This window comes from Medicago sativa, chromosome 8 (assembly GCF_051527215.1).
Source record: "Medicago sativa cultivar Bolivia chromosome 8, Bolivia_mono, whole genome shotgun sequence".
In the NCBI taxonomy this organism is placed as follows: domain Eukaryota; kingdom Viridiplantae; phylum Streptophyta; class Magnoliopsida; order Fabales; family Fabaceae; genus Medicago; species Medicago sativa.
Window position 1 is genome coordinate 7,683,923 of NC_140756.1, and position 23,357 is coordinate 7,707,279.

The following is a 23,357-nucleotide window of genomic DNA, read 5'->3' on the forward strand; positions in this document are numbered from 1 at the left end:
TAATTATCTGATGTTGAGAGTAAAATGATCATTTTGAGATGCCTAAGAACAATCCATGTGTCTAAAGAACAATTTTCTAATCATCGCCAAGCTTGGTCCATGCATCGATCCTATCGCCTTATGCATTTTGTTTATAGTAATCTTAATCAATTTTTGGAAACACTAGCATTTGTCACAACTCAACAACGCAAAGATTGTACATGTTTAGAATCACAATTAAGGTTATCGAATCTATAGAGACACTTTGATTTCGTTGAAGCTTCAAAATGTAAGCTGTGACTTAACTATGGCATAGATTAAACTCTACTATTCACCAAAATATTAGAATAAAACTGCACTCCTTTTCTACAACAGAAGTGGATACACAAATAAAACAATTAATAATCAAATTAAATTAATCTAATTTAGAACTTTGAAAAATAACCAACTATTCTTTTTTCTTCATTTCTTTTTTATTTCTCTTACCAAATAACACACCAAATTCACTTCATTTCTTATATATTAATTTCTTTTCGCACTTTCATTGCTTTCTCACTTCTCACTTTCGCTTTCCCACTACAGTAGGGATTATAAGCTATAAAAAATAGCTACTATAATTTTACTTAATGAAGAAGGAAATCATATCTTAAAAACAAACTTTTTGCTTCCCAAAATGAGGCATGAAACGTACGGAAACAGAGCATTCGAAATCTCAAACAACATAATCACTCCCATGCATAGACACTAGTTATCTAAAGTTTGTATACCCTTCAATAAGAATAACAGATCTTACTAAGACAATTTGATAGATGTCAATATCAGGTTGTTTCAAACACTATAAATGAATGTCCATTGATATAGGAAGTAACTAAACTCAACCAACATATTTGCTGAAACTACTTGTGTGATGCAAATAGCAACAAAAAAATTTAGAAAATTTAAAAAATACTACATGTGTATATTAGCCAATAAGGTCACAGAAAATCAGTGTTTCTGCAGCAAAAATATAGGCACTTCAGTAAGGAGGATGGGCTACAAATTTAGACTCTTCCTTGAAGAGAATAATTTTAAACTTGCGCTGCGACCAGCAACTTTTTGCTTCTTTCGTTTGGGAGAGGGTGAACTGTATAAGGAGGAGCTGTATAAAAAAAATTATTAAAATAAAAAGCATAATTGGCATTGAGCGTGATGATCATGCAGAAGCTATTTTTCAATGCGTATCCCTTTCCCTTACTCTGTCCCCAATTGATGTTAATGTTTATAGTGACATGAGCAGAGAATAGCAACATTTAGTATTATATATAAAAGCACGAAATAACTATTGTTTATTACTTTATTATAGATTGACAATATTCACACCAACTATAGATTACGGTAAGCATTTCTTGACGTTTTTTCGGTCACTAAGGAACTATTTTCACATAATCAGTTCTTAGTTTCAAAGCAAACAAGGGGGTATCAGCAGTGAGAGTGGAAAGGAACAGAAAAGATGGATGGCAAGAGGAGGGAAAGATGCATCAAGTGACAAATAAATATGCAACATACTCTTGTAGTCATGCTTTCAGGAGACAATTCTAAGGCAAGATCGTGCTAATAAACTGAAAGACTTGTTTGCTTTGGTCTCTTCTTTTTATATGGTTCTAAACTTCTAGTGGAAATTTCAATGCATTAATTGATAGCTAAATTCAAGTGGTTACATCTTTCACTTCTTCTCCACGAAAAGATGGATCATATTCTCGATATCCATATTGGTAATATAGCTCTAGCTCTCAGCACCATACTCCATAGATATATCCATGGACAATAATTTGCACATTAAGAGCCCGTTTGTTATAGCTTTATTGAGAGAAAAATCACTTTTTTTAATAAAATAATCACTTTTAAGATTTTTGCATCCGTTTGTTACAGCTTTTAAAAAAAAATCAGAATCTAAAAAAAATCTAAAAACAGCTTCAAATGAGAAGCTGTTAAGAACAACTTCTCAAAAAATAGATTTTTTTAGAGGAGAGAGAAAATATGGTTTAAAAGATTGAACTAATTTTGTAACAAAAAATCGCTTTTATATAGTTGTATCCAAACAAACTAAATTATTTGTTTTAAAAAAGTGATTTTTATCACGTTAAACAAACGCAAAATAGATTCTGATTTTTCATAAAATCTCTAAAATATAATCTCTAAATTATTTTAGGTCAAAATCACTTTTATTTTAATCTATAACAAACGGGCCCTAAATCAGACAACCAATAAGACAATATACAATATCAGAGTCATATAATTTTATTAAGTGCATTCTCATAAACATCAAAGAGCTTAGTATACATACCCTTGGAGAATTGGTTGTATATCAGCACCAACACTTGTACTTAGCTCTTCAATAGTTGCAGAAACCTCGTTGTTACAGTTCAGTAGGTTGCATACATCTAAAAAAGCAGTAGATTTCACCATATCTGGTACAAGAGATGCGTCTTTTACCTCTGCTTTGAGATTTTCCATCAAAACAAGTGCTGCGTAAAGGTTAGTGAAAGATTAGATGATTCAGCAATTTAAAACTAAGCCATAACCATATATTATCTAGCTAATAGTTACTACATGCAAGTGGATTTATTTCCATGCACATGATAGTAAGAGTTTCCATTAAATTCAATTCTAAATCTCAAGAATTCAAATTGCATGCACAATTTGTGCAGTACAAATCAGGAAGGTTATGAATTGTGACCTTCATACTCCAGCAGTTCAATGTATTTATGCAATAGTCACTCGGTCTGGACACAACACAGTCCAGGATAGACCAGAGACCTTCAATGATTACGAAATATTGCGACACAGTCCAGGATAGACCCAGGATTTCATAAGATACAACCAAAGAACATTATGAAATATTAATTTAATCAATTCTTGAAGTACATGGGATTTTCTTCTTCGTTCATTTTCAAACTGAAACTTGTAGAACTCAACGTATCAAGATTCAAAATTAACATCATATAAGACAACCGTAAAAAATAGATGGATAAAACCAACAAGATAGAAACACAAGATTTGGACACGTATTGCATAACCAAACAAAATACCATTATACTCCCCCGTCTCATATGAGGTGTCCCATTTGAGATTTGGGTACTAAGGAAATGATTAATAGTGTTGATTTCAATGGTAAAATATGTGTCATTTACTAAATAACCCTTATTAATTATAGTTAGTGGAGTAGTTATAGATGATCGAAATGCAACAAATAGGGGTATGTTAGTGGAAAAGAATAATAAATGTTGTATTGGTATTGTAAAAGGGATAAATAATCTGAGACAAAGAAGTTTATAAAAGAGGACACCTAATTTGAGCCGGAGGGAGTACATTTGAAATTTTAAACAGTCACACAGATAAGTTTTAAACAAAAGCATAAAGCATACCAATGGCTCTAAGCATCTTAAGGTCGAATTTATTAGCCAAATTCTTACAACCTATCCATTCTGCCCGCTTAATTATCAACATTTTCAAGCTAATCAGCATATCCTGCCAAAGTTTCAAATGTGAATACCAAAAGATAAGAACTTGCATGAAAAAACACCAAGATGAAAACAAAAAATTAGAAAAATGCATAACTAAACTAGCAATGACTGGTCAGATCAACTCCAGTCCACATTTGCGCATATACCGTGGTCAAACCCACATACACTATTACCAAACCAATTTATAATAACTAGTTACTTGCATATTGATTTCTTTCATATAGATGCAAAAAAAGTTTTATAAACGAGAAGAGAATAGGAAAATCAAGACAATGATAAGATCTCCTACAAAGTACACCAAAAGAGAACATAAAAATATTCACAAATGCAGCACTATCTAATCTCTCAGAGTATTATCAGTGGTAACTCTGTCCTCAAAACATGAAATAACAATAAGCCCCAAAGAGAATCCATCCATATATGCAATTTTATCCCAAAATATAACAGCAAATCTATATCCCATGACATCATTGGCATTTCTCTAGTGCAAGATCATAAAAATACTAAGCTGCTATAAAACTGTTGCATCGAGTTAAAGCCACAAGTAAAATGAGCAAAGAAAAATTGCTCCATGGTGAAGGGGCACACACATCCAATATTCACTAGTGTCGTCAAATAGCGGCTATATCAGCTCTATAGCGCTGTAATATAGAGGAATTTGAACAACCCGCTATTGTTCCGCGATACGCAATTTAGTACAAAGGGTTGCCAAATAGCGGTTGCAGTAGAACATGGGAGCTCAAAATTATCACAAAAACCTTGATATTCACAAAACATACAAAACCTTATACCTAAGGAAAGTAGCTCACAAAATTATCAGTAGAACATTGGATAAACAAGGGTACTAATGCTGCACTTAACCACAGGTTCCCTTCATTACTTCTAGATTACAATTATTATAAGAGTTAAAAATGTGATTTCTACCAACAACAACCAAGTCTTTTCCCAATAAGTGGGGTTGGCTACATGGATCAAATTACGCCATCAAATTCTATCATAAACCATATTTCGGTCCAACTCATTAATTTCAAAATCTTTCCTAATAGTTTCTCTTCTAGTTTTTCTGCGTCGTCCTCTGTCTCTACTGATCTAACTAACCTCCATTTGATCTACTCTCCTTACTACAAAATCTATAGGTGTTCTGTTCTCTCTAAATGCCCAAACCACCTAAGACTATTTTCCACCATCTTCTCTACTATAAGGTGCTACCCAAACTCTCTAATATTGTCATTTCTAATCTTATCATGTGATTTCTACCATACTAATGAATTTTCTAGCATAGTTCAAAATTTCAAATCATGAAACTTTTTACCAAAAGCTTTAAAGCTCAACCGGGTAGCTTATTTTAAAGTGAGACACAAATACAAAATATCTAGTGTGTGTGCTTATGACATGTTCCTAAGCTATTTTCAATAAGATATCCAACATAATTTATGAAAGCAGCTTATAGATTAGACAAGAACAGTTTCACTTTATTTTATCATGTGTTATAGAAACAGCTTATTCATATTTCATAGGCGTTTATATGATAAGCACTTATGCTATAAGTTGCAAAATAAGTTGTTTATCTAAACACGGTTGAATACCACAACCAACAATGATGTGACATGCACTTAGACAAACACGTACACCGGTCACGCACTAGCTCATTGACATAGATAATATTTTGAAAATACGAAAGTAATTGATTAAACGTAATCACGCGTGTTGGTATCAGACAACCACGGGAGAAGTGTTCGACACCGGGCACCAGACACGTTTTCAATATAATGAAGAGTTAATATGATACATGATCGATCATTATGTTAATGAAGATAGAAAAGAGAAAAAGAGACTTACAATTTCAGATTCGGAAAGTGAGCAAAGCCAATCCACATCTTGAACCCTAGTCTCAGTAATTTTATCACCCTCAATAAAAGTTTCCAATCTTTTCTTATAGACTTTTCCTTTATTCATAATTCAATGATTGAAACCTGAACTCTTTGCTTTAATTGAATAACTGAAAATAGACAATTGTAAGTTAACAAATAAAAAGGGGGAATGAAAATCAATAAAAGCACCAAACCGAAGGAAAGAAAGGAAAAATGTCTAATTTTCAGTTGTGGGCATAGACAACATAATAATAAGACACCACTAGTGAAGTTCAATTGAATGAGACAACAAAGAATGGTTCTGGTAATAGATTGAAGACAATATGTGATATGAGGGAAGAACGATGGTTTACCTGTTGCAGACAGATGCGTCGACGAACTCCAAATGGATGAGGCGGGTAACTTAGAGCAACATGTGAGAGAGGCGGGACTCGAATTTAGGGATTTGTAAATTGCTATATTCCTCTCTTATATTCCTAAGTTTTTTTACTGATAGAAGAGAAAAGGGAGAAGAGAAGAGAAAGAAGAAGAGATGGATAGTAACATTGATCAACCACGATACTCCCTCCGTCGTACGTTCTTCGACCTATTTAAAATATTTGCATTATTCGTAACATTCTTTCGACTCTATTTTTCTACTAATATATAAAAACAAAATATAGCATATAAGATGTTGTTAAATTCGTCTCGATTAATATTTTTAAAATATCAAATTTTCGTAATTTTTTCTATTAGGTCAAGTAAAGAGATGTTTTAAAGGCTTTTCTTGTTTTTTTCTTTCTAATTGGAGGTGATTTTTTTGTTGATGATGTTCTTCCAATTTCCTAAAAATTGATGAACATATTGGTGAAAAATATGATTCGAAATTTTTATTATACATTGTTTTTCACCGATTATTATTATGTACGACTCTTTAAACTCTTTGTAGAAGATCATTAACTTAAGGTGTCATGAAACCAAAAATGTCAAACACAAATAGTTTTAAAGCATGTTGACTGTGAATACACATTTTTTCATGTTTGATTACTTTATTTGTGCGACTTTTAGGGGGTGTCTTTTCCACCGTAACAACCTCGATCCCCAATCTCACAAGCGAGAAAACCCCAATCAAATCCACGCATACATGTTTTCATTCCACCCATTTGTAAACAAGAACATCTGTTCACCTAAGTGTGGATCTTCCATCTTATAGGTAAGATAAAAAGTACAAAGGTGGCTCCTTTTTATTTTATTATTTTTTTTTTTTTGGTCAGGATATTTTATTTTATTTTAATATCCATTAAAAATAACTTTATATGTCATTTTATATATGTATTCATCGCTTAATTCTACCATTAATTTTATATAACACTTCAAATTCAATCTGCCAGCTTATTCAATATCTATTTACTTATCTATTATCAAATCATATATTATCTCATAATTTGTTCAACAATCAATATATACTTCTCACCATACAAAGCATAATTTCTTACTTTATGTAACAAATAAAAAAATGCATTTTTAAAATAAAAAACATGTGATCGAATCAGTTTTACTAGCATGAATATATTTTTTTAAACTAACATGGATAAGCATTTTGTTTTGTGTGTGAAGGGGATTTTAACACATTGCTTAGTCGACATTGTTCACTAATCCCATGGGACGTGAAGAGGACAATTGACCCTTGCAACCCAATCTCCAAATAAAATTCATAATCCTATAGGTATAACATCCAATTATAATCCCTCCTGTACCTTAACTTTGTCCAGCCAATTCAAAACTAAAAATGTATTATATATTATCATGTTTAATTTTACAATGTTTGCCATCATTTTTAATTTCTTACAAAAATATCAAATAGGTGATCAATTCACTAATCCCCATGGGTGCGACCCATCACTAGCCTTTTCATATTTGCGTTCATAACTAAAAAGAAAATAAAAATAGCAAAAATACAGCTTGCAAATTCAAATTTTTGGGCAAAAGAAGTAAAGGAATGAAAACACATTTATTCTTGTTGATATTCTCATTCCTTCTTGACCAAAAAATCAAATAAGGAATTTTGTCTTTTTATTTGATCCTCACCCCACATTGCAGCAGCACTGATGCCTTATGTCTATGTGCCATCTGTCCTCGTACCTAGTTTTGGCTTTTTCCTCATCTAGCAAATTAAATGACCTTATCCTTATTTCTAGTACTTTAAATAGTGTGTGAGCTAACAATTTTCAAGTCACTTTTATTCTGCAAGAGAAGGAATTGAAAGAAAAAAATTCATCTGTGAGGTAATATTTCTATACTCATCTTTATACTTTTTTTTAAGCATTAGAAATTCAACTAAGCATCTCAAATTTATAACTCTATCAATAATAAAAAAAAATAACATAACAATCATGTGTTCTTCATCAAAATGAACTCCTTTTTTCTGATTTTTTCTTTCTTTCTTTCTTATATTGTTAAATCTACTGGACAAACCCACCTTGCTCTAAATCACAAAAGTTATTATTTCATTTTACATGATTGTGTTTTTTATTTTTTTCATTTCCGTTTGTATTATGCATGTTTTTGGTTTTCTATCATAAACTATACAAACTCATCATATATTTCATCATATATTTTACATGTGTTTTTGTATATATTGAAGATATTTATACCTAACACCTATTTATTTTGATAGAATGGCAACAATGGATAATCCAGTTTTGAGTTTCATAAGGGCTCTGTTGGTGGAACCTTCAAAGGTGAATGATGCTGTTGCATTTTATAGGACAGCATTCAATGCTCAAGAGGTTACACCAGTACCACCCTTTGCTGCTGCTCAACTTAACATTGCTGGAACCCACTACTTGATCATTCACCTCCCATCAAACTTGTGAGTATAGAAATAATGCTTTTTATTGAAATGTTTCATGTTTATTTATTGAGTCTCTTGGATTGTTTGAGAAAAAATATTGTACTCCCTCCGTCTCCGTCCCGGAATATTCGACCCATTTTCTAAAAAAAGTGTCCCAAAATAACGAGCCATTTCAATTTTCAATACAACTTTCATCATTCCCAATACAATATAACTCTAATTAATATTACTTTCATCATTCCCAATACAATATATTCCACTTTCCCCTTTATTTATACATTTTTCTTAACTCGTGTGAAAACCAAACCGACTCGTATAAAACGGGACGGAGGGAGTAACTGTTTTTGTTTTTGGATTTGAGACTCTGTTTGTTTGTTCTTGTAAATTTGTAATCCATTTTATTATTTTGGTGCCTCTATACTTTGTTTTTGTTGGTTCTGCTGTTTTTTGCGATCTTTAATGAATTTCGACATCTAAGATAACGTAGGTAGATAGTATCTTAGGGTGTGTTTGGATGAAGGTTTAGGAGGGGAAGCGAGGAGAGAATTTACTTTTCTTTTTTAAATTACGAACATTATAAAATAATTTTTAGAAAATTGAATTAACAACATGATAAATGATTATATAATACTTCAAAAACACTTAATTTATTTTTAAAAAATTTTACACCGTTCGTAATTTAAAAATTAAAAGTGAACCCTCCTCTCCCTTCCTCTCCTAAACCCTCAATCCAAACACACCCTTAAAGAATTTTTCAAAAAGAAAAAAAAATATACTTTTATATATAGATCTGTTTAATTTTAGTTTTTCATATTTTAGGAAACTTATAGTACTAATTAACTATATACTCCCTCCGTCTCACAATAATAGTCTCTTTAGCATTTTTTCTTTTTCTCAAAATAATTGTCACTTTAGAATACCAATGCGGCATTTATTATTTTTTTCCATTATTATACCCTTGTTTATTGAATTTCATCAAACTTAACTACTCCACTAACTACAATTAATAAGGGTATTTTAGTAAATGATATTAATTTTACCATTGAAATCAACACAATCAATCATTTCCTTAATAACCGTGCACAAACCTTAAACGACAATAATTTAGAGACGGAGGGAGTATTTGAAAAACAGTATATTAAATAAATACATATAATAAAAGTTGTTTTCTTTTATGATAATAGTTACTTATATTTAGATATAAAAGTCTTTGTTTAAAATTTTTTTTTATCTACTTTCAGTTCCAATGATGGAGAGGACAAAATGATTTCAACCTTGGGGTCGAGCAACATTATGGCCACCGTCCAATGGGCCGTGAGGGCTGGGGCAGTTCAGGAACCGGTTGAGGAACACATCGCAGCCATGTATGGCGGTGGCCCCATAGCGAAGGTCCGGGATCCATTTGGTTTTAGTTGGTACATTTGCAAGACTACCTCCCTACCCCAATCCATGTAACAACCCATGGCTGGTAATAGCAATGAATTGAGGGTTGCTGGGATTAGTTGGTACATTTGTAAGACTATGCTTTAAAATTGCTGGATGTATGACTAAGTTTTAATTGTTATGTTAACTTGCTTTTAACTTTGACAATTGGATATATGACTATGCTCTAAAATTGTTCTTTTAAGCTTCTTTTGCTTGGTATATTTATCCTTCTTATATTCTTTTAGCATTTGGTCTTTTGTGAAACTATGCTTAAAAATTGTTTAAAATTTTAAGGCACTTTTAAGTAGAAATTCAAATTTACTATGTGTATAATAATTGTAAACAACTAAAATTATCTAGCTAGCTAGCTTATGATGGCTATTTGCAACCTCCACTAATTGTGTTTCAAAAAATTCAAATTCATTTTCTCTCATACTTTTCTCTTAATATAGCTTATGTTCTAACTTTGGGCTTTATACAAGTTGCACCACCTTAAATATGGTGCATTGGTAGACTATCCTTCTATACATCATGGGATAGAGTATGTTGGTATGATTGAAAACTTGAAAGACTTGACTTGAATTAGATTAGATAATTTATTCTATAATTCTTGATGTATTATTTAACTGGGTGCATTTATAGACAAATAATCATCTTTTGCAAAAGAATAATTTCAAGCTTTAAAGCAGCAAGTTTATGGCCTAGGCTTTGTAACTTACGGTTTCATATAGTCAATAGCTAGAAAAATAGGAAATTCTATACCTCAAACTTAAACCAGTAACTTGAGAAGTGGTAAATATTTTGGAGGTGGTGGATCGCATGATTCGTCTGTGTCGTGGTCTTGATTTATTAATAGAAAAAGGAAAAACAAAGACCAGTATTTGACAGGTCGTTACATCATATATAGCTCTTAGTGTGGCATTTTAAGTTAATGCATTGGAGAAATTTTGTTGATGTCAAGCAAATATTGATATATTATGCAGAATTAGTTCCCACTTAACAACGGGTGGCCTTTTGGTTTTGTTTTTTCCATCATCTGTCGGGGGTTTTACTTGGTTTTCTCTGCTGTTTTACTTGGCTTGGTTGCAATTTTGTTTCTAAATTTGTAGTAATTGTATGATGATTTTGGAGCAGCTTTGCACATTTTGGACTAGTTTACTCTCATCAATAAAATTTTGTTTATAAAAAAGCAAATGAGCAACTACATTGACTTGTCGATGAACAAACCTAACTAAATAGTTCGGAGATTAACATAGATGTACAAACTTGAATAATATTTGTAAATGGAGACATCAGTCCCTTGCAAAAAATATCATCCACAACCATCAATTGGGAGGCATGCTCCACTTAAATTCATTTTCTTCACTGTCTCTATTATATAATCATTAGTTCCACTCTGATTCAACCCCTCCAGCTTCCCCATATAAACCTCACTAGTATTACATTCTGTTATGTTTGTTAATAATTGTTTCTACAACTTACTTAGTTGAGTAACCGATCATAAGTTAGTTTTATCTTTATTTGCCTCAATTGGCACCTTGTGTATTGATGACATCTTGTCATTACGTAATTTTTAGGACTTATTTTGACATTGTGATAGAGTTCTAAGCAATATTAAGTATCCAGGAGATGTTAAAAGCAACAAAATTGGAAGAACTGGGAGCTGCCAATCGTATTGCGATTTTACCATCGTAATACGATTTCTTGAAGTCGAGAGAGCATGTTTTTGAAGGAGTTGGATCGCGGTACGATCCATCTAATCGTGATACGATTTCAAGAAGGACTTTAAAGGAAATTAGGGTTTAAAGTACCAATCGTGGTACGATTGTGCCATCGTGGTACGATTTTGGGCGATCCAGATTTGCCTATTTAAGCCGAAGTCGAGTCTCAAACAAAGGGGATTACGATTTTGGAGAGCTAAAGTGCGATTTTAACACCCGGAAAATTTTGCGGCAATGGAGAGGATTTCATCATCTCTAACTCGGTTTATGTATGTTTTAATTCTTTCATTGATTATGCTATTTGTAAACTCAATTATGAGTAACTAAATCTCTTAGAGATTAGGTCGAGAGATGAATCTATGTAACCCTAATTGATCATATGTTGATGTGAAACTCTATTGTTTATTAATGAATTTCTAGTTTTTATTCAATTCAATTGGTCTTAATGCTTTTTATATCCCGATCAAATATAAACATGATTTTGTGAGAACGAATGACTACCGACCATAGCTTTCGACTTAGACCTAATTGAATTGTTCTAATAAACATGGTTAGTCTAGGAATGGATAATCGTTTGTTAGTGATATTAGGTTAACGTTCATAAAACCTTCAAGGATTATTAGACCACCTAAGGAATTAGGGGTTGTAGTTTAAGAAGAGGGTCCTAACTCAAGGGATTGATTAGGGCTAATTTGTTAACTATCGTGAAACTAGAGAATCATTAGTAATAATAGGTGCGGTAACCAATTAGGGGAAACATAGAGGATTCGACGGATTCGATCTCATCTCTCTCCATATTTTCTTAATCAAATCTATTTCTTTTTATTTGATTTCATAAAATCAAACCAAATCTACTGCCTAGTGGCAAACCAAAATAAACTTGTATACATCTTATTTTTATAACGCGATTGAATTATTGAAGTTAAAAACGGTCCTCGTGGGATCGATATTTTTACTACTTCGATAGTATTTGGTGCACTTGCCAAACGCCCTATCATGTATATATATTCTTCATTCTTTAATAATCATTACACATGTTGCGTTATTCATTCTATTATTTTCATATTACTTAATTTCATCATGATTTGAGTATTTGATTCATAGCTATATCATTCATTTGTACTGCACTTAGGTCTTAGATATATGGTTTTAAAAAATGCTTCAGAGAACGATTCAGTATTCCCGTGCATGGCTTCCTCGAGTTCACCTAAATGTTCATAGAAGCCTAACATTCTCCCCCTGTATTTCACAAATGGATACATTATGCCAAGTCGATTCATGCTCATTTTGCAAAGAGTAATGATATTTTGACATCCATTTGATGACAACATTGTTGACAACCTTGTTTTTCTCACTTCTTATTGGTCAAAAACAATGGAGAGAGAAAAAGGAAGAGAGAGGATAACAACATCATGTGAGTATGAGAGAGAAAGTTGTCCAAAAGTTGTCAAAAAGTGGTTGTCAAAATATCATTTCTCTTTTGCAAAAGAGACACTAAAGAGAACATTTGACCCCCTTCTTGTTCCATTCTTGTCAAACATCTCGAGACAATTACGACCTAATCTCCACATAAAATTCCTAATTTAGGGTGGAACCTCAGTTTGTTAGATTTCCTTTCTGGTGTATTGAAATAACATTGTTTAATTTGTTTAATTATACAATGTTTCCCATCATTTTTAATTATTTCAAATTAAATCCAAAAAAAATGTCACATATGAGATTCTTCACTTGTAGTAAGAATCAATCCGAATTAACTTAAAAGCAACCAAACATATTAGAATTAATTGTAGACCTCTAAAATCAATTTTGACCCCTCTAGAATTTGAATCAAACTTACACTAAGCCGATTCATATGTCAATCGGACAATCAATAGCTTTTTTCCATTTACACTCATAATTAAAAAGTGGACAAACATACTCCCTCCAGGTCTAAATATAAGCAAATTTAACTTTTTAGGTTCATTCAATTAATAATGTATGTGGTTCATATTATAGACCACATACATTATTAATTGAATGAATATAAAAAGTCAAATTCGTTTATATTTAGGACCGGAAAAGTAGGTTACAAATTCAACATTTTTGGACGAAAAAGAGCAATATGCAAAACACATTTATTCTTGTTGAGAAATGAGATACTCGTCCATTTCCATCTTGACCAAATAACTGATTTTGTCTTATTATTTGACCTTCAACCACCCCTTGAACTTACAATATACATGTCTTTGTACCCAAGTTTTGCATTTTTCCTCAGCTAGTAAACTTAGTAGTATAAATACTATCCTTTGTTAAGGAGAAGTCTCCAAATCAAACAGCAAGAACAGAACATCAATTTTCATCTCTGAGTGGTAATAATATTTTTAAACCCATCATTATATTTTTACTTCATTTTTTTTAAGCTGATATTTTTATTTCATTAGACATTCAACAAAGCATTTCTCCTTCTTCCTTGGTCCCTCTTTTTGTTCCTTATTATAATGGCTAAGAAGATGAAACTGTTTCTAGTTATCAAAAGTTAATGTTATTTTTCTTTTCGTGAATAAACCCCATTTATTTTGTTTTCTACCATATATAAGCATATTTTAATACGATACATATTTTAAACTGTTTTCTACCATATTTTAAAATATATAAAAGATATTTATATATTTTAATATTAATCATATATTATCATTTTTTTTAATTTGTTTATGTATATTGAATATATTTATACTTAACCTATTGTTTTTTTTTTTTTTTAGAATGGATCCTCAAATTTTAGCTGTCGGAATGATTCTATATGTGGAACCTGGAAAGGTGAATGATGCTGTTGCATTCTACAAGGCAGCCTTTGACGCTGTCGAGGTGAATGATCCCTATTTTGCAGCTCAGGTTATTATTGGTGGCACCCTCTGTTTGATAAAGCACCCCGAGCACCCTTCTGACCTGTGAGTTTGATTTTCATGTTTTAAATTTAGTTTATATTTTGTGTCTTTTGGAGGATTGCTTGAGGAAAAATGACTAAAACCATATCTAATCAAGTTTTTTTCTCTGTTTATTAGATTTGAGGCATGTTTGTTCTTGTGGTTTTTTATTTGTTTGGTTTTTATGGAACTTTCTATGCTTAATTGGTGGTAGTTGGTGTTCATCTTAGTTTGTTTGGCATCATGTTTGGTTATGTATGAATGATCTTTTAAAACATATATCCTTTTATATATATAGATAGATGTGTTTGTATGTTTGATTTTTATATCTTAAAAGAATTACTAGCACTACTAATTATGGGAATATTTTAATATGGGAATATTTTAATAATCATAAACACATGAAAATATGTTTTTATAGTTGCCATCTAATCAAAAGTTGTTGTCTTAAAAAATAAAAATAATCAATATATAGTTGCTTATATATTTAGAAATAGAGGTATTGGTCCTTAAACGTTTTCTTATTAAATCTTAGGACCGGCTCTGCTACGAATGTTGGGGTGGCAGATGTCGCAGCTACCGTACAGAAGGCTGTGAGTGCTGGGGCTGTTGAGGAACAGCTTGATGAATTTGCACCCATTCATGCTGGTCAGAACATTGTGAAGCTGAGGGATCCATTTGGTTATGTTTGGTACATTTGTGAGGCCAAGTCCCTAGCCAAATTCATGTAACAACCCATAAATTGCAGTAGCAAATGAAGGGTTGGTTGATCCATGCTTTGATATTGTTATATTTATTAGTACTTTGCTACATCCTTTTTAGTTCTAATTAGGTGTTTATTGCTACAATTATCTTTCTATTATCGTTTAATTATGACAATTGCTGGGATGTAAGACTATGCTTAAAAATTGCTGTTTTTATCTTATCTTGTTTGGTGCATTTTATCCTGTTTTTATTCTTTTATTCAAATTTAATAGTTGTATCATAATTGGTACAAACAACTGAAATTAGTTAGCTTGTTTATGCTGGCTTTTCCAAGCTCAACTAATTGTGTTTCAAACAAATTCAAATTTCTTTTCTTGTCATAGCACAACGAGGACGAAAACATGAGAATTGTGTGAAGGCACAAATAACTAACTAGCTATTAGGTATAAAGGAAAAATGATGTACATAGATGCAACAGAGCATGATATCAAAGCTAGAATTTTTTTTCCATCCCTAAAAACAAAGATTGTTTTTTCTAAGGCAATTTTTTTTTTCCTAATCCATTATCCTCATATTAAGTGAGTCCAAAATCGTAATTCATATCATTGCATCGACAATATTGACTTGAATACCTATAATAGCCCAGACTGTTATTCAACTTGACTTCACCATCAATACATCTAAATTGTTTTATAAACTTGATATATTTCATAAATTTAAAGACCCTCAGTTTATTGTAGACTTAACACAATTTCTATTATCATATTTTTCAATACTTTGTAGAGTAATCTATTTGTAAATCATATCAAAGCCTAACTCTAACCACGGTCTTAAATTGCGGTTGTGGTTGCAAATGCTATCATTGCGGTTGTTTCGACATGCATTGCATTTGTTGCGTCTCAAATAATTTTAAATTTTCACAAACTATATAAAATGACATCATCGTGCTACTACGTTATTTATCCACTATAGCATGTCTTAGTTTGCTCAGTAAATGCTCATTTGAAAATGTGAGTAAAACAAACTTGAGAGACAATTAAAAGTAAGATTTTTTTATTACATCTAAAGTATATTCGAATTTAGGGTGCTGAAATTTTAATTTTTGTGACAAGATTTGTACAAACGCCAAAATCGTCTAATGTGGTTACGAAACGGCCGTACACGTGATTGAAGATCACACCACAATTATGGTGCAATGCAGATGCTATGGCTACCGCATCGGTGATGCTGCGGTCAGCAACCAAAATTTTAAACTATGATTGTAATAGAAACTAAAATACACAATAAGCTTCAAATTAAACTGTTAAACTAGCATTTTGAAATCTTTGTTATGCAGAACTGCAGAAGGGTTAGAGTACATCTATTGCAATATATAGTCGTTAATTATAACAGTACAATTTATTTAAAAACACAAATGGAATCAAGCCATAATTGGCATATAGATATACCAAGAAAAATATGAAAATCATAAAGTAGAATTTCTTTAATACAAGGGGAAATGAAGGAGCTACTCATTGAGCATGCGTATCACGTTCTACAAACTAGACATTGGCATTATACAAGGAACCAAATCAGTGAGACATAATCAAACATACTATATCATTAGGAATTTTCTCCTTGGAACATTAGAAATTGTCGGAGGAACTATTTGGAACTCACTAAGACTATGTGATTTTTCATTTCTCACATGTAAAGAGAGGACAATCATTGTGTTGATATAATGGTTGCTCTCAGTCTTCATGTTTCCTATATGGTATGGTCGAATGATCTTTTAAATTGCATTTTAGATGCTTTTAACAAGAACAAAAAATGTTTACCGGATTGTTGTTTTTGCTCTGCAGTCTCTTTCCCCTTTACTTGGTTTTATCTTATTCGATTTTTCTAATAAGATTTTTAATGAGAAAGAGATTATTCCTATTGTTTATCATGGGAATTGTTATAGACCTTCCAAGTTTGTATTTCTTTTATCTTTTCTTATTATTCAATAAAATGTTATAGGGTGATGTAAATGGGTGATATGCTTTATGTACCAACATAATTGGGATGCCTTGCTATATCATAAACAAGGGGAATCGTAAACAAAATCCATGCAACATAAACTCACTTATATTTAAAATTAAATCTCCGATTCTTTCTCGATTATACTTATGAGATTTAGACAAAACCACTATGAACCGTTGATTTATGCCGAGAGAGTCATTCTCTATTTCTCTAGGTCATTCCTTTCAAATAAAGTAATACTAGACCATCGACCCGTGCTACCGCACGGGTCACACAAATAAAAAAATATAGCGCAAATATGAGAATAAATACTTTACTTGAATCGAAAAATAGTATAATTCAACTCATAAAATAAATTGCCACAAACGTTTTTAATGTACGACATTAAACAATTTACATGACATCGACCCCGTTACGGTAAGAGAACATATAAAATTAATGACATAGTTTATTGAAGAAAAGGAAATCCAACGTCCGTCGACATAAAAATAGTACCGATATGCAATAACAACAATACTACAAAACAATGTGCTACACATTACGGAAAACTTTTACGTAGATCACATTTGATGTCACATCGATATCTTAGTCGTCCTCATCATTGATCAATATCTTTAAACCATCCCTCGAAGTAACCCTCGATACCGCGACGTACAATTGTCCATGTGAAAAAACATGAGACGGTAGATAGACACCAACATTTTTCATAGACTGACCCCGACTCTTGTTATGACGGTAGATAGACACCCTCATAATTTGCTAACCCGTGCTATCACACGGGTCAATGATGAGCACAATATATTAGTAATTTAGGAGTTCAACATTACATAAAAACGGTAAATTAAAATAACATGAAATATATAGCTATATTATGTACGTAAGGTATGATTTACAATTAATGTTTTGCAATGGTCATGCTTATAGTTAATGGTAAGTTAAGCATATTTTGAAGACACAATCATATGCTTAGATAGATCCTTATTCGGCCAATAGAATATCACATGAAGCATTGGGCCAATCCTTATTAAATAATCATAGTCTTCAAAACAATGATATGAATCATGGTTTACAACTTAATTTGTATTTTGCATAGCTCAGGGGACATCTAAGACAACATAAAATATGAAAATTAAGACAAATTTATTGTAAATGAAAACAATGAAATCAATCGGCGTGATATGTATGGAGTTATGAACTTGTATAGTTCATTGCAATTGGCAATTAGATGATGCTATACTATACACCTTTCTGATATGATCTCCAAAAAGTAATCAAATAACCACGTAATTTGAATATGACATAAAGTACCTTGAGCACACAAACTATTAATATGAACCCAACATTAGTATTAGTTGCGGGGGTTATAAAGTACTCCCAAAATATTTATGAGCATACCTTTGGAAGAGATAGTGACAATGATTATTAGGGACATTTTTTACTTATTCAAGAGTAATGTCATAACATTATTAGCAACCATTTTGTACAGTTTGAAAGGCTCAAAACATGAGCTATCAATGAAAGTCTTGCTATTTTGGAATTTATAAAAAAAGGCTAGGCAACCTCGCTCTCGGCTAATAATGAATTTATCATAAAAAACTCAGCATTATTACAAACAAACAAAAAAAAGCTCATAAGTTCGCATCTTCAACACGGCTGGCTCATAGACTTCTTGTACTCATAATCGCATCATAAATTGCCGCCGTTAGAATGAAAATTAAAATCGAATTTCAGGATGAGAAAAAATATTAGAAGCGCTACGATATAAATTTGCTAAACCAATTAGCTAATACATATAAGTAATACTAACTATAGAAATTGTACCTTTAATCAAATATTAACCATGCGGACTATCTAAACCGATGAGAGAGATTACAACAAAAGATGAATGCAAACAACTTCAAGATCGGACATTTTGTTTCTCCTTAATTACCCGGGGAACACATAAAACAAATCTTGTTACGATTATAATAACATCAGTTGTTAATGTGAATATCTAAGAGGAATAAATAATAAAATAATCTTAACTTTGGGGGACTGAAATAATCACAATTCACAACCAAACATGTTTGACTTTTGTGAAGTAAAAGTGATCATAGAAAGGTAAAATTGATTTTTTTCCAAGATCAGTTGAGACTTGCATAGGGATATAGCATTGTTGTAGCTTTACGATCTGGACTTTCTTTTATGATCTCAATAAAAGTAATATCACAGTCAATGTACCCGAACCTATTTGCGTGCGTGTTTGGTTGTACGGTGGGAAGAATTAATTTTGGTTAAAAGTGATTTTCACTATAAGTGATTTTTCTTTGGATACATTCATGCAAAATTGATTTACATTCCAAAGATAGCAACACAAAACCAGTCGAACATGCTATGACCATTAATAGCAAAATCAAAGTTCAGGCATTACAAACCAAAATAGCCATCTCTAAAACACGTACCTCAACGATATAGTATTTGATCCTGTGCTTATCCAACAATCACACATTGGTTAACTTGTAACTATCCAGAGGGAGTGAGGAAGTACCCTTACAAATTTGTATACTATAAGCAAACAACATATCATCATCCAAAACAGTAAATTAAGTTCATCTTAGACTTCGTAAGGTGATAATATAGTTTTTTATTTTTTATATAATGAATGAAGGAAACAAAATATATACACCCAATAGAGTGGCTTGCATTAGAACAAAACCTGAGTTTCCAGCCCATCATAAAATTATGTCCAAAGTAGTTAAATGAGCTAATTCATAAAAATATATTTTCTATTTTAATTGTAAGATTGTGCACAATTTTCTCGCTAATGACTTATTTGAATCTTTATCATGAGCAAGAAACATATATGAAGAAAAATTAAGGAACGATAAGCCTCGGCAGAAAAATTAAGCAAGAAACATGAATAATGGATACCTCCATGGGTAGTACCAAAGAAGAAGGACATTGCTGCTTTTAAATACTTTATGGGTAGAGGGTGTCAAGGGGCGGAAGAAACAACCGTAGTACCGAAACATCTCTCAAAAAAAAAAAAACTGTAGTACCGAAACACCTTTGTTGCACAATATCAGGTCCACAAACTAAAAACCAGCTCGAATTATGCAGAAAACCACTAGGAACTTGCTCCGAATTATTCGAGAAAATTACCTTAAACCAGCTCCAAATAGTTAAGCACAAACATTGAATATGAATATAAAAAAGAAAAACATTGCAAAGCATATATTTTGGAGTTATTGTAACAAAGGCTAATACATTATTCAACAAAATTATATTGACACATAATCACAAGCATGAAACATAGAGGAAATAAAGAAAGAAATATAAGAAATAACAGACAAAGTAGTAGAAACGTGAATCTCAATTTCACTACTAAAAATAGTCCCATCTCGAATCGAGTTCATGATACTTCAGAGGTTGAAATCAATATATGATGAATTTTATATAAAAACACTATAGTTGACATAAAAGTTTTAAGACTAAAGATTTAGGAACTTTACCCGAAGTTTTACAAAACAATCACGGTAAGTGATAATCATGATTATCCAAAAACTTTTGCATTTTCACGGCATAGTCATCCAATAATGTGCAATGAATTCTATTCCCTCCTACGAAGTGTAAATTAATCAAATAAAAAGCAAGTAATTATCAGCAATTATTCTGCATTGAGTAATGTTAATAGATTAAGACTTACTCTAAATCTTCTCGCGTCGCATCCATAGCCTCGCTGTTTTTTTTTCTTTCATTTTTTTAAGTTTCCGTTACGGTGTCTTTCTCAACATAACCAGTAACATCTAAAAATATGAATTTTTTTCCAAGTATATGTGAGAAATGAACTAACAACTCATGAAAATAAACTATTCAAAAGAGAAGAGTAACTAACCAAGTATCCAATCCTCCTTAGAGCATCCTAAAATCTCTAGAAAAGGATTAATAATTTAGGACAATAATTATTAAGGCCTTCCGCAATTTGTATTTCTAAAGCTGCAGCAAGCCTTTTTTTTTTCTTCGGCAATCTCGATCAACACACAATATAGAGAGGGTAGACACAATCACATCGGTTTATTCAACCACCACCGTATAAATTATCACCGCAAGGGCCTTCTTGCAACAACCACCACCGCATAAACCTCCTTCTAGAATATAACAAACAAAAAAAGAGATGATAATAAATTAGATAGCAATGAAATTCAAAAAGTCATCGGATTACAAATAACCAAAAATCAAATAAACAAATCCAAAAATTAAATTAGAATGAAACAATTAAATTAGAAGGATAGGTCAAAGAAAAGGAAAGTATACTCACGGTTTCGAAGTCATACTCGACGATGTATGTTTTGTATTTGAGTTGTAGCTTGTTAATTGCCTTGTCATATTCGAAACCGGGTTTTTCAATAGAGGACCCGGCAAGGAACGAAAGTGAAATTTTGTTATGTATAAACGGCAACAAAAAAATAATATAAACAAAACAAAGAGTTAAACATTTAGGAATATGTGTTGAAGTGTCTACCAGCTTAGGTAGTGATAGGAGAGGAGAGTTTCCATGGTTCTTCCAGCCATAGGTCAAGAATTGGAGAAAGGATTTCGATTTGCGGCTTTATTTGTTATAGAAGCAGATAGTTTAGTGTGGAAACAAAATAGGAAACAATATAGAACCGTGATTGGCGTTTTTGTTGTTGTGATATTTATCCGTCCAATCTGTTTCCTTGATTTCCTTTTATTAGGGTTTTATGTTTATCCCGTGATTTCCTTTTTTTTTCTTCATAATTAACGATTTAGTTAGGATAAAACAGTAATTGTAGCCATTAGGGTTTTGGAAAAATTAGGGCTTCAAAATAGGCTTGGGACAACTTTTATATATAGATAGATTTTTATTGAGAGAAACGGGTTTAGGGCTTCGTATATATAACCAAAATATTTGCTTCATAAAAAAAAGGCGAGGATAAGAATAAAATTTGTGCGATGCATTTTTTAGATGGAATTTGTTATGTTAAATTGCAGTCGTAAAAGTGTAGAAAATATTTGTTTCAAAAAAAAAAAAAAGGAAGATACGAATGAAATTTGTTAGGTTAATTTTTTTTTTTTGAAAGGGAAATTTGTTAGGTTAATTAATAAATAAGGATTCGGATGGCCAAAACTATAGGAAAACAAATTTTGGATTTAAGTGAATTGATAACAAATTTCGGATATGACCAAAATTATAATTAGAGATAAATATGAAATAGTTGTTTCGGAAAATAGAAGAGATAAATACGAAATAGTTGTTTCGGAAAATAGAAGAGATAAATATAATATGATCAATGGCTAAAATTGAATGGCGCCTAAATGCGCAAGATCCAATGGCTTAGAAAAGTGGATGAAAAAATGGGGGAAAAAATTAGGTTTAGGGTTAGCTTTACGGGTTAAGCTTTAGTAAATAAGATTTACACAAAATTGCGCCCTTTCAATATTGTGGTGTATTTTTAAAGAAAAAGAGTCATAATAAAGTGAGGGTTTATGTTTAAAAAAAAAATAATATTTAGTCTTTGTCACGACCCGAAAATTCACAATCGTGACCGGCACACGAACTAGATCATCCTAGTCCGGCAAGCCTAATGACAACACTTGACAAACTATAATTTAAATAATTTTCAAATTGACTTTCACTTAAAATGATATCCAATGATATTTCGACAAAGTATCCTTTGTATTTTGGATATCATCCAAGATATGAATCCCGTCTATATACTTGTATTATCGAGAATCTCAAAGTGACATAACTAGATGTTTGTACAATTCAAAAGAAAACATTTCTAGACTACCAATAGCTGCAGATACATCAACCATTCAGTTCATACATATAGGAGACCTACCAAAAGATTGACATTGATATATCTTTAACTCGCTACAAGCTTTCTACGCACATGACTTTGAATGCGAAAAAAATGTAAGAAGGGGTAAGTCACAAAGACTTAGTGAGGAAACAACAACCACCACCGGCTAGAAGGGAAACACACATGGGCACGAGTAATTAAGTTTTATCAAAATCTAATGTTCATTTACAAACTAGTAACCGAATAAAATTCTATTAATCCAAAATCAAATAAGAATAATTTTGAGTCCAATGTCGTCGACATAACAAATATGTTGCTCTTAACTTATTTAACCAACCCGTAATAAAATGAACCAAATTATTAGGAAAATTTTTATAACACCTTTTAAACCGTGAGTTTATCCTTCGGTACAACCTTACTACAAGCCATCACATATCTAACATTTAGAAGTAACGTGAATATTTATGCTTGCAATTACTTTGTATCATTGTACGTGAAAAACAATATCATGAATAAGAGTATTTTTAATCTCAAAGTTGTAAAGAGGTGAAAATAAGATTACAAGCCTTTAGAAAATATATCGCGAGAAAATCATAACAAAAGCCTTTAAAA

General features: G+C 31.7%; 2 protein-coding genes and 1 long non-coding RNA gene across 3 annotated transcripts; 2 read left to right on the plus strand and 1 right to left on the minus strand.

Annotated features, from left to right (window-relative positions):
• Positions 1-727: 727 nt before the first annotated feature.
• Positions 728-5,919, minus strand: LOC146896606 (uncharacterized). Its single transcript, XM_085734113.1, has 5 exons — positions 5,707-5,919; positions 5,322-5,481; positions 3,384-3,486; positions 2,303-2,483; positions 728-1,117 (listed from the first exon to the last, which is right to left on the minus strand). The coding sequence occupies exons 2-5, from the start codon at positions 5,436-5,438 to the stop codon at positions 1,012-1,014; spliced, it is 507 nt and encodes a 168-aa protein (XP_085590239.1). The 5' UTR covers positions 5,439-5,481; positions 5,707-5,919; the 3' UTR covers positions 728-1,011.
• A 1,583-nt stretch (positions 5,920-7,502) lies between these two features.
• On the plus strand, positions 7,503-9,813 carry LOC146896607 (uncharacterized). Its single transcript, XR_015022075.1, has 3 exons — positions 7,503-7,617; positions 8,010-8,204; positions 9,428-9,813. It is a non-coding gene; the product is annotated as an uncharacterized LOC146896607 (long non-coding RNA).
• Positions 9,814-13,551: 3,738 nt separating this feature from the next.
• Positions 13,552-15,160, plus strand: LOC146896608 (uncharacterized protein At5g48480-like). Its single transcript, XM_085737361.1, has 3 exons — positions 13,552-13,680; positions 14,074-14,259; positions 14,771-15,160. Exons 2-3 carry the CDS (start codon positions 14,075-14,077, stop codon positions 14,964-14,966), a joined length of 381 nt encoding a protein of 126 aa, XP_085593487.1. The 5' UTR covers positions 13,552-13,680; position 14,074; the 3' UTR covers positions 14,967-15,160.
• The last annotated feature ends 8,197 nt before the right edge of the window (positions 15,161-23,357 follow it).